Raw genomic sequence first — 11930 nt, forward strand, 5'->3', positions numbered from 1 at the left:
AGTGGTTCAGTGGTTTGGTCAAGCTACTAGTAGTCTAAAATGCTGTACTGGCTTATAAAATATTTGAGTGATTCAAATAATCAAAAAACTTCCAAGAGGCTTCATTTCTTCCAGAGAGAGGTTGTTATACATATTCTAACTAGCCGTAATCATTTTCTGTACAGGTGGTTGGACTCATCCAGGTCTCTGATGGAGCAAGATGTAAAGGAGAATGAGGTCCTGCTGCTGAGGTTTAAATACCACAGTTTCTTTGACCTCAACCCAAAGGTATGTCAAATCAACAAAGCAGTACAACTTCACTTTACAGCCAGTTGGTGAATATGGTGAGGACAATTTGTATGTCTAAATGTGTGCCCTTCTATTTGAAGGACAATATCAAAGTTGTGTAATATTGGGGTTTACCAAATGTGCCCCCTGTTCACAACCAGTGTAAATGCTGAAATTGAAGATTAGTTTGGATGATCTTTCATTGTTTGTATGTATGTACAGTATGATGCCATCCGAGTAAACCAGCTTTATGAGCAAGCCAAGTGGGCCATCCTGTTGGAGGAAATCGAGTGCACAGAGGAGGAAATGATGATGTTTGCTGCCCTTCAGGTAAGAACACTGTGCGTGCATGGCCTTAATTTTCCTGTTTCAGCATTGTTTGTCAGGGTTTAAAATTTGAAGCTCTGCAGTCTTCATTTCAGTGGACAATGGGCACATTGCCTTCTTAACCACAAGCTAATAAATTGAATGGGCTTCCAGCCTAGTGCTGAGAGACAGCTGAGTGCTGCCAGTTTTGCTACAGCATGCATAGTAAAACCTGGCTGTTGAGGGGGGCATTATTGCACATATTTTCATAGGGCTTCACAGTATTCTTCAGTATTCATCCATCCATCCATCCATTATCTATGCCTGCTTAATCCTATTTATGATCATGGTCACTGCTGGAGCCTATGCTTCAGTATCACTTCACTTTATTTCTGATTCATAGTTCACAAACAAAGTTTCTTTTTCGAGACAAACTTAAAGGAAGGTAAGCAAACATCTTTATAACCAGGTGTAACATTCAGGATCTCAGAATCAGTCAAGAAAAAAGGCAAGAGTGGAGTTGAGGTTGAATCATGGAAGTGATATACAGATGTGAGCCCCTTTTTACCCCCTCAGGTTGCCTTCAGTCTTCTGGGGGTGGTGCCCCTGCTATTTCTGGCCGTCATAAACTGTGGGTGCCAAGACCAGAGGACGCCACCCGTCCTCACCCCCAGGTTAATTATAGAGCATCTTGGGCCCCTGTACCCAGTGCCTCAGCCCAGACCACCCACTCCAGCACGACACTGTCTCATAGACCTGCTCACATGCCTCTAACGGCCCTGTTGCACTCTACATGTTAGTCGAATTTCTTTATACCAGTTGAAATTACATGTAACTGGTTTTGCATTACTCTTCTCAGAGATATGCTAATTTGAGTTAGGTGTTCAGAGTGGGGGATACTCTGTCAATACCTGTATGTTAGCAGCTTAGTAGCTACTGCTGTGTTTCAGCTGGATAGTATGAGCTCAGGTTTTTTGGCTGAAGTTTCTCTGGTGAGAGTAGAAGCACAGGGTCTAAAAAAAGAACAATGATTGTCCACTTCCAGTATGTTGCTGGGTTGTTTTAGCATGCTGTCACCTGGAAGTCTCTCTTTGGCAGTTCGTAGAGATGAGGTAATGAGGAGTCAGGAGCGGTAATCAACCTCATAGTCCAGGCTTCCCAGAGGAAAGCCTTGGAGCACAGGTTATAGTTTGTACCTTAGCAGATAAACATTTGCCATCAGCCACTCATGCATAGATAAACAGGAAACCGTTAGTCCCATGCCCGTCAGTGTTGTAAGTTTAAAAAGAGGTGAGGGACGCAGAGTCTTTTAGAGAGCCCAAGACTGTCCCACAATTTGCAGCTTTAGCTGGCTAAAACCTCACCTGTGTGTCTCTAACACTGCCTCTGTATCTCTCTCTCTCTTTCAACAGCTGTGCATTTGTGTGTTGGTGGGGGGTTGGTGATGAGTTGACATTATAAATACCATTTGTCAACAAGTTGTATTTAGTGTCTGTGGCTCACACCAACAGGAAAACATGCTCAGGTTTACAGTTTAACTCCCCACCTTAATGAATTGGTGTTTCCATTGCTACATCAACACACAGTCTCTTATCATGTTTCCAGTAAAAAACAATTTTATGGGTCATTAAAGTTCAAAGATGTGCTGAAAACACATTGTCCAGACTGTACCACTTATTTCTGAGTCATCTTCCCCAACTACTTCATTCACCCCTCCTGAAACTAGTGTCCTCATCTTAATTTGTGTAAAAAAGTCTTAAAGTATTCATATGTTATCATAGACAATTTTCCTTTTCACAAGAAGACCTTGTGGGCTTTATGCACCAATAGCACATATAGCAGGAAGCTTTATAGAAATCTGCAGAATTGTTTGTGAATGGGTTTGAGTAGCTAACAATTGCTAGCAAAATCTGCAACTCCCTTTTCATTATCTTAAGTTAGTCTATGAGAATAGCTGTTTTTCACCAAGAAGACTTGAGTAACTCTTGTATATAGAAATAGTTTATAACTGCAGACTTTGTTCCAACTAAAAAAAAAAAAAAAAATCTGATATGTGTTTGAAAGGAAGATGCTATTAAATACTTTTAATACTTTTCTCTCTAACTGGTTCACATACAGATATAGGGAGTTAAGTTTAAAAAAAAAAAAAAAAAAAAAAAAAAGAAGGGTCAGTTGATTTATTATTTCTAGATGTTTTTAAAAGTTTTGAGTCTGCCCAAAGTGGAAATTTATAGAACAATGCAGTCATTTCTTCTTTATATTTTATATTCACTATTGTCATCTAAGTTGTCGATCTGTGTACTGATATTTTATGGTCTTGTGCTGATATTAATGGGCTGGAAGGAAAAAAAAAACCTTGGTTTATCACTGATAATGTAGTGCTCAAATGTTATTAAGAAATGGGCTTAACTGAGACCATTTCTTTCTTTTCCTCAGTATCACATCAACAAGCTGTCAATCATGTCTTCAGACAACCACATGAATAATAGTGAAAAGGAGGTGGATGAGGTGGATGCAGCCCTGTCAGACCTGGAGATTACTTTGGAGGGAGGAAAGACATCCAATACACTGGTATGATAAACCTCAACATCATCACATTTACTGTAGGAAATACCCTTTGGATTACATCTACTGGGGCTGTCCCTGTTCTCTCTCTTTTGTAAACCAAACTTATTATGTGAATTTGTTTTCCTGGTTGTGAAGGCCTGGCAGTGGTTTTTGTCTTTTGTTTCTCTATTGTTTTCTGCTGAAGTCTCCTTTCATCAGTTGTATTACAACAGGACTGGTAACAAAAACACTGCATACTGACCCATGGGAAGGGAACTCACAGAGTGCAAAATTTCACACTATTAGGAATGAGGCCTGTGTCTGACAAAGGACTCTGGCCATTTGACATGTAAACAAACCCCATAAAGATGGAATTTCATATAGTTGCATTGAAAGTACTATTGTTACAGTAGCCCTACATTGAAAAGTTGTAAAGTTTATACAGCTTATCAGAGGAAACTGAGCTTTGAGAATTGTTATCTTTAGCATACTCTACTGAGCAATGACATTGAGAATGTACATACTAATTCTGAGGTTATTGATTTGATTATATTTAGCCATATATTAAAATCTTCTAGGTTTATGCTAACCATTAGTTTTCCCCTTCCTCCTAGGGTGACATTGCATCTATTCCTGATGTGATGTCACCCTAGGATATTAAATATTAAAATCTTCACAGTCTACCCTAAGTGATATTAAAATGTTGTGGGTTACGCTAACCGTTTGTTTTTCCTCGTCCTTCTAGGGTGACATCACATCTATTCCTGAGCTAGCGGACTATGTCAAAGTCTTCAAGTAAGTCCACATTCAGACCATTTCTGGCTAAAAAAAAGCATTGTTGCCTGTATTGCATCAGTGTAATAGATAAGGTTGTTTGCCAAAGGACATTTGTAGAGTGGACCAAGCATTTTTTTAGGCACATTCATTTTTTGGCTTTAAGTGTGTGCTGACAGGCAGGTGGCCCCTGGGGTGATTGTCTCATAAAATATATAAATCATAAGAAAAGTGTATGATTTTAAAAGGCATCTGCTATTTAATGCTTTTCCATCAGTGTTCTTGTCCAGTGCTGGCTCCCTTCCTATTCATTTTACTGACTTTGCACCTTAGGAGCCCTTTCCCTTTACCTCTCTCTTTTTCCAACCCCTTCCCCACCTCTTTTTATATATTGACCCCCCCCATACTTCCCCACTTTATTATTAATAAAAGAAGATATATTCCATCAGAAGTATGACTTGTTGAACTCTGTTATAACTTTCCAGACCCAAGAAACTGACACTGAAGGGCTATAAGCAGTACTGGTGCACATTCAAAGATATTACAATTTCCTGTTACAAGAGTAAAGAGGAGGCACATGGGACACCTGCTCACCAAATGAATCTCAGAGGTACAACTTCACACGAACTTACATGGAAACACTCAAAGTAATTTAAAACCTATTCTGTATTTTTCTGCTGCTAGTCTGTTATCTTTGGTGGTGTGTCTAAAAAATGGCTGCAACCTTTGACCTCTACTTCCTCTCTACACTGTGGCTTCACATGTGTAGGCTGTGAGGTAACTCCAGATGTCAACATCTCCGGTCAGAAATTCAACATCAAGTTGCTAATCCCTGTGGCTGATGGCATGAATGAGATCTGGCTTCGATGTGACACTGTAAGATTAAATTTATTGTACCATTTGCTAGAATTCCTTGTGCTCTGAATAATTGTATTTCTCAACGTTTGACTTTCCTCTCCAGGAGAAACAGTACGCCCACTGGATGGCTGCATGTCGCTTGGCCTCCAAAGGGAAAACCATGGCTGACAGCTCCTACAGCTTGGAGGTGCAGAACATTCTCTCCTTCCTCAAGATGCAGCACATGAACCCTGACCCTCAGTTCATTGAGCCAATCACCACTGATATCAACCCAGAATGCCTGGTTTCCCCACGTTATCTGAAGAAGTACAAGAACAAGCAGGTAAGTTATGCAGGCCATGTTCCTGTGCAGTGCGTTTGCTCACAATGTTTGAATGCACTGCAATGTCTGTTTACAGCAGTGTGGAAGGTAAAGTGTATAGTGAGAAAGGGACACATGAAGAAGGTAACTATCTGGTCACTATTTGTGGGAGGTTGTTTATTCGTTTGAGTCAGTTGTGGAGTTAGATGGAATAGCATCTGATGCTTCCCAGATGGGCGCCTCCTGGCCTCAGGTTTGTTATGTGTTGGAATGTAGCCTCCGTATACGCCCCCTCCTTTACTTTTCCTGCTCCATTTTCAGTTGCTTCTCCCCACCCCCCTTTGTCCAAGGGGAACCAAGGACAGCAGACGGTCCAAACCACTCAATGTGCTTACAGTAGTGTTGCTCATGCGAGACTGTAACGGATACTTTACCTCAGCTCTCATTCTTTGTGCTTGCAGACAAAAGGACTGGAACAGTAGCCATCTCTATTGTAGGTATCCATTCTATGTGGACCCTGTGGTAATACAGATAAGAAATCAGAATTTGTTTGAGTAAACACAACATTGTGGGATTGGCCATAACTGAGTGGCAGTAACAACCCACCAGCAAAAATGTCAGTGAGGTGTAACATTAAACCATTAAACCAATAAACGTCAGTTAACTTTCCCGTGAACATGAGTGCTCAGTGGATATGCCTGTAAGAAACAGACTGGTGTGTGTACAGTGGAACAGCTGAGTACACGACCACCATGATGTGTGTTAGGTGGTGATGGGTGAGGGAGGGAGGTGAGGTTGGCCTCCCCACAGTTTGCTCACTTAGTCTGGTTTTGTTAAAAATGTGGTAGAAAAGGGGAGTGTTACAATGAGGTTATAAGGATGATGACTCAGAAAAAGTGTGGCTCATGTCCTGAAACGAAAGATGACAAGAGGAAGGTTTAGGCATCTAAGAATGGATGACCTTTGAGAAGACATGCAGAACAAAGGAGTGTGTGTCAGATTTAGCTAATAGAATCACATTAAGTACCACTTGATCAGGATGATGGAAGATTCACAGTTGTCCAGGTAAAGTAATCTAGACGCTGAGTCATGGCAACTGAACTTCTTGTGGAGTTGAAACGTTTCACCACTCATCCAAGTGTCTTCTTGAGTCTGAGGGGAGTTGGTCAGAGATCTCAATTTATCCTCCAGGTTGGTTTCACTTCACGCCTGAATAGGCTCAGTGGACTGTCTAGTGGTGGTAGAATTTAGTTTGCAGTAGACCCGTCTGATAGTGGACCACAGTATAAAAATGTGTTTTTCTTCTTCTGATTAATATTTTTTTCTAAGCTAGTATCTCTCTCCTTATACTACATTGTTACTTTGCCAAAAAAAGTTTCTTTCCTTTTCCTTAAAAGCTAATACATGCCACTGAACATGTACACAAAGATTGTGACTGCAGAACAGTAATCTTTTAGTAGCCTTTTATTTTAATTGAGATGAAACAGCAATTATTTTTGCTGGCATTCAGGAACTACAGCTCCAATGAGCCTTGTGTGCTGTCAAAACCTAATGAGTGGTATAGTTTTTAAATACTAATAAAATAGTGCTTGACAAAGATTATAAAGATTAGCTGCTGAGATGTCATTGTCCACTGTTTTCCCAACATTATGGTTAGAAAACGTTAGTATAAAGTTTGTAAGCAGAAATGAAATGAAAAAAAAAAACTTAAGAGTCTGGCTTGAACAGGGGCTAGGACTGTCTATCTGGGGCAGGGGTGCTTTCTGGTCCAGCTCCTGTCTTAATCTCAAACCCGGCCTGATAGCCGGTGTCCCCAGTCACAACAAGAAAGAGTAGTGGAATCAATAGAGTATGTGTATGTGCATATGCACCCACTCAAGTGTGTTCATGTAGTGGGTGTGGGGCATCAGGAAATGAACCATGCCTGGGAATGCTGCGCGGGAAAACTGTCTGGGAAAAGCCCGTTAGTACTCAGTCAGCTGTGACCCCTCCCCACCTCCCTTAAACTGGACTTCCTGTTGTAAGATGTGTCCTCTGAGACTTCCGTGCTGTGGCTCCCAGCGGATACACACGCAGGAATGTTTTGATTACATAGAATAGCATAATCTCTGACCAAAGCTATACGTTTACATATGCAAAAACAAATGATAAAGGCAGAATACAGTCCTGGAGCTTGGAGACATGGCACATTTTCCATGACAGTATGTTGGTCCATATCACCATCTTGTGGATGCAAAAGGGAATTACAGGCATGCAGTGTGATTCCTGTAATGGCCAGTTGTGTAAGTCTGAAGAACATACATTACCTTGCCCTGAAATGTACAGTTCCTTCCCACTTCCTGAATGTGAAAGGACACATGTTGTTTAATCCTTCTTTTTCTCTTAAATTATACCCTGTCCAATTTTTGCTGTAGTCTTGTGGCTGATTACCGCATGACCTTCTCCCAACTCTATTACAATTATGTCGTCCTACTTGTTTGTTCCTTCATTAATTTTACTTGCTTGTTTTCTTTATCCAATCTTTCCTTGTTCTCTCCTGATGTGCATCTCCTTCATTCCTCTATGTCCTCCTTCCATCCCACCTCCTCTCTTCAGCCAGGCTATATCAGGGACTTGGTAAGTTGAGTTGTGTGTCCACTGGGTGCCTCTGAGCTTTAGATTTGTGCATGATTGTGTCAACTGAACACATGTGCTTTGGTTGCCTCATCTAACCAGAAGTAGATATACAGAATAATCATCATAGTAACTGATGGTCACAGTAGGAGAGGTAGCATCCATCTGTCTAGTTTCTGTGTGATGTGTTTTCAGGGGGTTAAAGACAAGGAAGTGAAGGAAGTTATTAATTGCTCGTAATGGCAAACAGTGAGTTCAGAAAAATTCAGTAAAACAATGCTGGTGAACATTTTAGCCCATTTAGCACAGTTTCCTATACTTAACCTCAAATCTGACCATTTATTATAGTTCTTTAGGTTCCTCTTTAATGTGTTTTACCCTTTAGACTGATTTAAGTTCAGTTTTGCATATTACACAGTTCTTTGTAATATGCTTATTAACTTTATTCTGGCTACTCAAAGGGCTCACAGGATTATATTTGTCTGTCTCCTAGGCGTGTGTGGTATGGTGATGGCATACATTTGTTTACTGTGGTGGGATTAGTGTTGTGGTTTGTGGTGATAGTGTACTTGTAGTTTGTAGTGATACTATACTGAAATGTTATGTATGTAATGTATGCAATTGTATTTATCAGATTTCAGCCCGGATCCTTGAAGCTCATCAGAATGTGGCCCAGATGAGCCTCATCGAGGCCAAGATGCGCTTTATCCAGGCGTGGCAGTCCCTTCCTGAGTTTGGAATCACTCATTTCCTGGCCAAGTGGGTTCCAAAAATTGCTGATAGACTTTTATGTGCTAACAGCGATTTATTAGGTCATTTGATTTACCCTCTGTTTCACATTGGTTTCTGCTCCTCTTCTCTGCAGGTTCCAAGGTGGAAAGCGGGAGGAACTGATCGGCATCACTTACAACCGTTTGATCCGGATGGATGCCAGCACCGGAGATGCTATCAAGACTTGGCGCTTCAGCAACATGAAACAGTGGAATGTCAACTGGGAGATCAAGATGGTAGGGAACATATAGAAAATGACCAGTAGCTTTTCCTTAAACGTCACCATCTTTTAGAAAGTTCTCTGTATCCTGCCATAAATCACTTGTTGGATGTTAATATTGTTTCTATAATTGAAATAATTAGATGATTTGGAGATTAGTTCATCATTACAATAATACAGTTGCAGTACATTATCAAGAAGTCTGATTACATTATCTCAGTCATTACTGAAGCATTATTGACTTAAAGGTCTGCTCCATGTGCTCAGGTGACAGTGGAGTTTGCAGACGAGCCCAGTCTGTCTTTCATTTGTGCCGAGGTGGACTGTAAGGTGGTCCATGAGTTCATCGGTGGCTACATCTTCCTGTCCACACGTGCCAAGGACCAGAACGAGTCTTTAGATGAGGAGATGTTCTATAAGCTGACCAGCGGCTGGGTCTGAGCTGCTCCTAAACTACCATGGCTCAGCAACTGTTGGTCAGGGTGCCAGGAAGGGATTGGCAGGGGGTGGGGTGTGGAACCACATTGTATGTGTTTATGTTATTCTACTAATTCTGTCTTTTTAATTGTTTGAAGCTGTGTTGAAGAGTCCAAAATGACTATTGCCATGGCTGACACATTTTTGTTTTTTTGTTTGTTTTTTTTTGCATTAACACAACACGGTCATTTTATACAACACTAATACTGGTGAATGCAGTCCAGATGAAGTCTGAACTTAAACTCCTGTGTTTGAGCAGATGTAGAGCCAACAGGAAGTTTCTTTCATTTCTTGCAACCACCTGCCTCCTCTTCTCCTGGACTGATGGTCATCAATTTATGTACATGATAACCCTTTAAAACCAAACCCAGGTTTAATCCCAAAGATCCTCCTGGCTCTTTTCACTCTCTTGCTGTCTTTTTATCAGAACTGGATTAATGGAGCTAACATAAATTTCATTTAAACATATGGTGATGTAGTGCCAGAATCTAATTATTTATCCTAAAAGATGGATTTCATCAGTCTAATCAGAAGAGTGAGCTGTAAACAGCAATGGCCACTGATGGCAGCACTAGGTTTCCATCTTATTCACTCAATGAAGGGTTTCATCTTTTTGAAGTCACATGTGAGCACTTCTACAGTACACAGTCCTGTTTATGAATAAGCTGTTGGTAAGTTTCCTTTTGCATTTTTGATGTCTGTCTGGTGTCTTTGTTATAGAGCTGGGGAGTCTAGGTTCTCCTTTGACTTCTCATTGTATTAACTGACAGATGTTACATTGAGAGCTCAAGTTTTGTTTTGTGTCTAATCGAAGGTCTGAAAACACACTACCGTCTAGTGGACTGGGATAAACGTCCTGTGGGCTTGAAAATCTGGTTTCCAACTGACTTAATGCAAAAATGTTCATCTTAAAAAATAATTTATTCAAACATTCAGAATGTGCTTTGCCAGTGGGGATGTTGGGCTGAGGCAGATTAGTCATGCCACAGATCAGTGTGCCTCATTATTACGTTGGCAGGTTTTATAATTATGTTTAAACCTGTATCTTAATGATTTTTCAAGGTGGGCATGTTCATTTTGTTTTCCTAACTTTAAGCGTTCTGTGCCAAGGTGCATTAACACTTTGTTTTTGGCTGCCATTCTGACCACAGCTATGAGTTGTGCAGACGCAAAAGCATGCTTTGAATTGCATCTGGATTTGAAAACCCCTGACATCTCATTGCTTAGTGCATGTACACTACATAACAGGAGGGATCATTACTTCCCTGTACTACCTTTTACTGTGTTGCCATTCTGTTTCTCACACCATATAGTATTATCATTTATCATTACACACCAGCAGGTCACTGAGTTTGAAGAATGAATATGCAAATGTTTTTTTTTTCTTCTGTCCTCAGTATGAAGGATCAGTAAATGAAGTATTATTTTGTAACTAATGTACAAACACAAACATTTTATAGAATTGTACAGTTTTTTTTTTTCTGCTTTTGGGTTTTGGAAGTTTTTCATTTCAGAATAAAAGGGGGAAGCCATCTGTCAACATATGTAGTATGCCTATGTTGTGGTTTCAGATGAAGTTATATATGAATATATATGAGGACAACACTAGTCTCAAACTCCAGGTTTGTTAAAGATGTTTGCTGACTAAGTTTTGTTTTTTCCAAAATTCAGATATGTATCCCTTTTCAATGTGCTCATTTTCTTGCATTTGTGCTTAATTTTATTGGGGGTTTTTTTCTGCTTTCCCTTCTGCCATTTATGGCTCTAAATGTCTTTTATGGTCTGCAGTTGCATTTTTAGCTTGTTTTTTGGATTGACATTTGTAGTTTTTGAAGTACTTTACTTAACTGTCTGGTCTTCACACAGCTGAAGTGTGAATTTTAATAATACTGATATGAAGGAGATCCATATTATTTAGATCCTGGAGTTTGAGACAAATCAGCAAAAATGCAGAGAGGTATAAGAAAACCAAGCCTAGTCTATTTTTTTTTGTTTGTTTTTTTCTTTTATGTTGTTTTTGTTTGCCTCCAGTGTTGGGAGCAGTAGTGCATGTCCTGCTGCTCTGTTTTATGACTGTAAAAAATGCATTTATTTTAAAAAAATAAAGTAATTTTTATTTAACATCAGTGTCGTCTGTCTTCTATTGCTTAACACAATATTTTAGGCAGGTTTCTACCTTTTATTTAAACTAAAAAAAAATCCCATAAAAAGACCAAGCAGTAATGCATTAGTTAGCTGTACCATACAGACATATACTGTATATACCAACTATTTTCACCTATTTTTGCTCTTCCGCCTTCTGATTGGCTGAACACACCTGATCCAGGTAATCAGATGTAGGTATAGCTGGAAAAGAAGCAGGGCAGGTGTCCTTGAGGACCAGGATTGGGTCCCACTGGTATTACTGTCGTACATGTGCACTGGTTTTGTATCTCCACTAGAGAGCAGTGTACAGCCATCTGTGTTCCCTGGCTTATCCCTGCAGGCTGGTGTACAGTGTGTTCCCAACTTCTCCAAAGGCTTTGTCCAAATCTCACATGTTTACCTGGCATCCAAACAGAACCCTAATGCCAGATTGAGGAGGAGATTAGATCAAAGAACGCCTGCAGACAGGCTGTCTATTTACAGGCTTTTGCCCATTCCCCCACAGTGGACACGGAACACCGTCCATCCGTCGCCTGCCGTGCAGCTGGGATATGGAGGTGGTGGCGGCCGCGATAACTGGAAACCTGCTCCCTCTAACTGATGTCTAAAGCAGTTCTGTCACAATAACAGCACATGCAGCATAGGTTGAAT

General features: G+C 40.4%; 1 protein-coding gene across 4 annotated transcripts in view; it reads left to right on the forward strand.

Annotated features, from left to right (window-relative positions):
* fermt2 (FERM domain containing kindlin 2) overlaps positions 1-11260 on the forward strand; it is a 35228-nt gene extending 23968 nt beyond the window's left edge. For 2 of the 4 annotated variants that reach the window (XM_026301625.2, XM_026301642.2), the window contains 11 exons: positions 165-267; positions 490-597; positions 3010-3144; positions 3866-3915; positions 4380-4504; positions 4664-4770; positions 4856-5074; positions 7649-7669; positions 8301-8425; positions 8532-8673; positions 8925-11260. In XM_026301625.2, the coding sequence (XP_026157410.1) occupies positions 165-267; positions 490-597; positions 3010-3144; positions 3866-3915; positions 4380-4504; positions 4664-4770; positions 4856-5074; positions 7649-7669; positions 8301-8425; positions 8532-8673; positions 8925-9098 (1309 nt within the window). In that variant the 3' untranslated portion in view covers positions 9099-11260. The remainder of the gene's footprint in view (positions 1-164; positions 268-489; positions 598-3009; positions 3145-3865; positions 3916-4379; positions 4505-4663; positions 4771-4855; positions 5075-7648; positions 7670-8300; positions 8426-8531; positions 8674-8924) is intronic. The other 2 variants (XM_026301634.2, XM_026301652.2) reach the window with 1 other exon arrangement.
* Positions 11261-11930: the final 670 nt, after the last annotated feature.

The sequence above is a fragment of the Mastacembelus armatus genome, chromosome 22 (assembly GCF_900324485.2).
Source record: "Mastacembelus armatus chromosome 22, fMasArm1.2, whole genome shotgun sequence".
Lineage (NCBI taxonomy): Eukaryota > Metazoa > Chordata > Actinopteri > Synbranchiformes > Mastacembelidae > Mastacembelus > Mastacembelus armatus.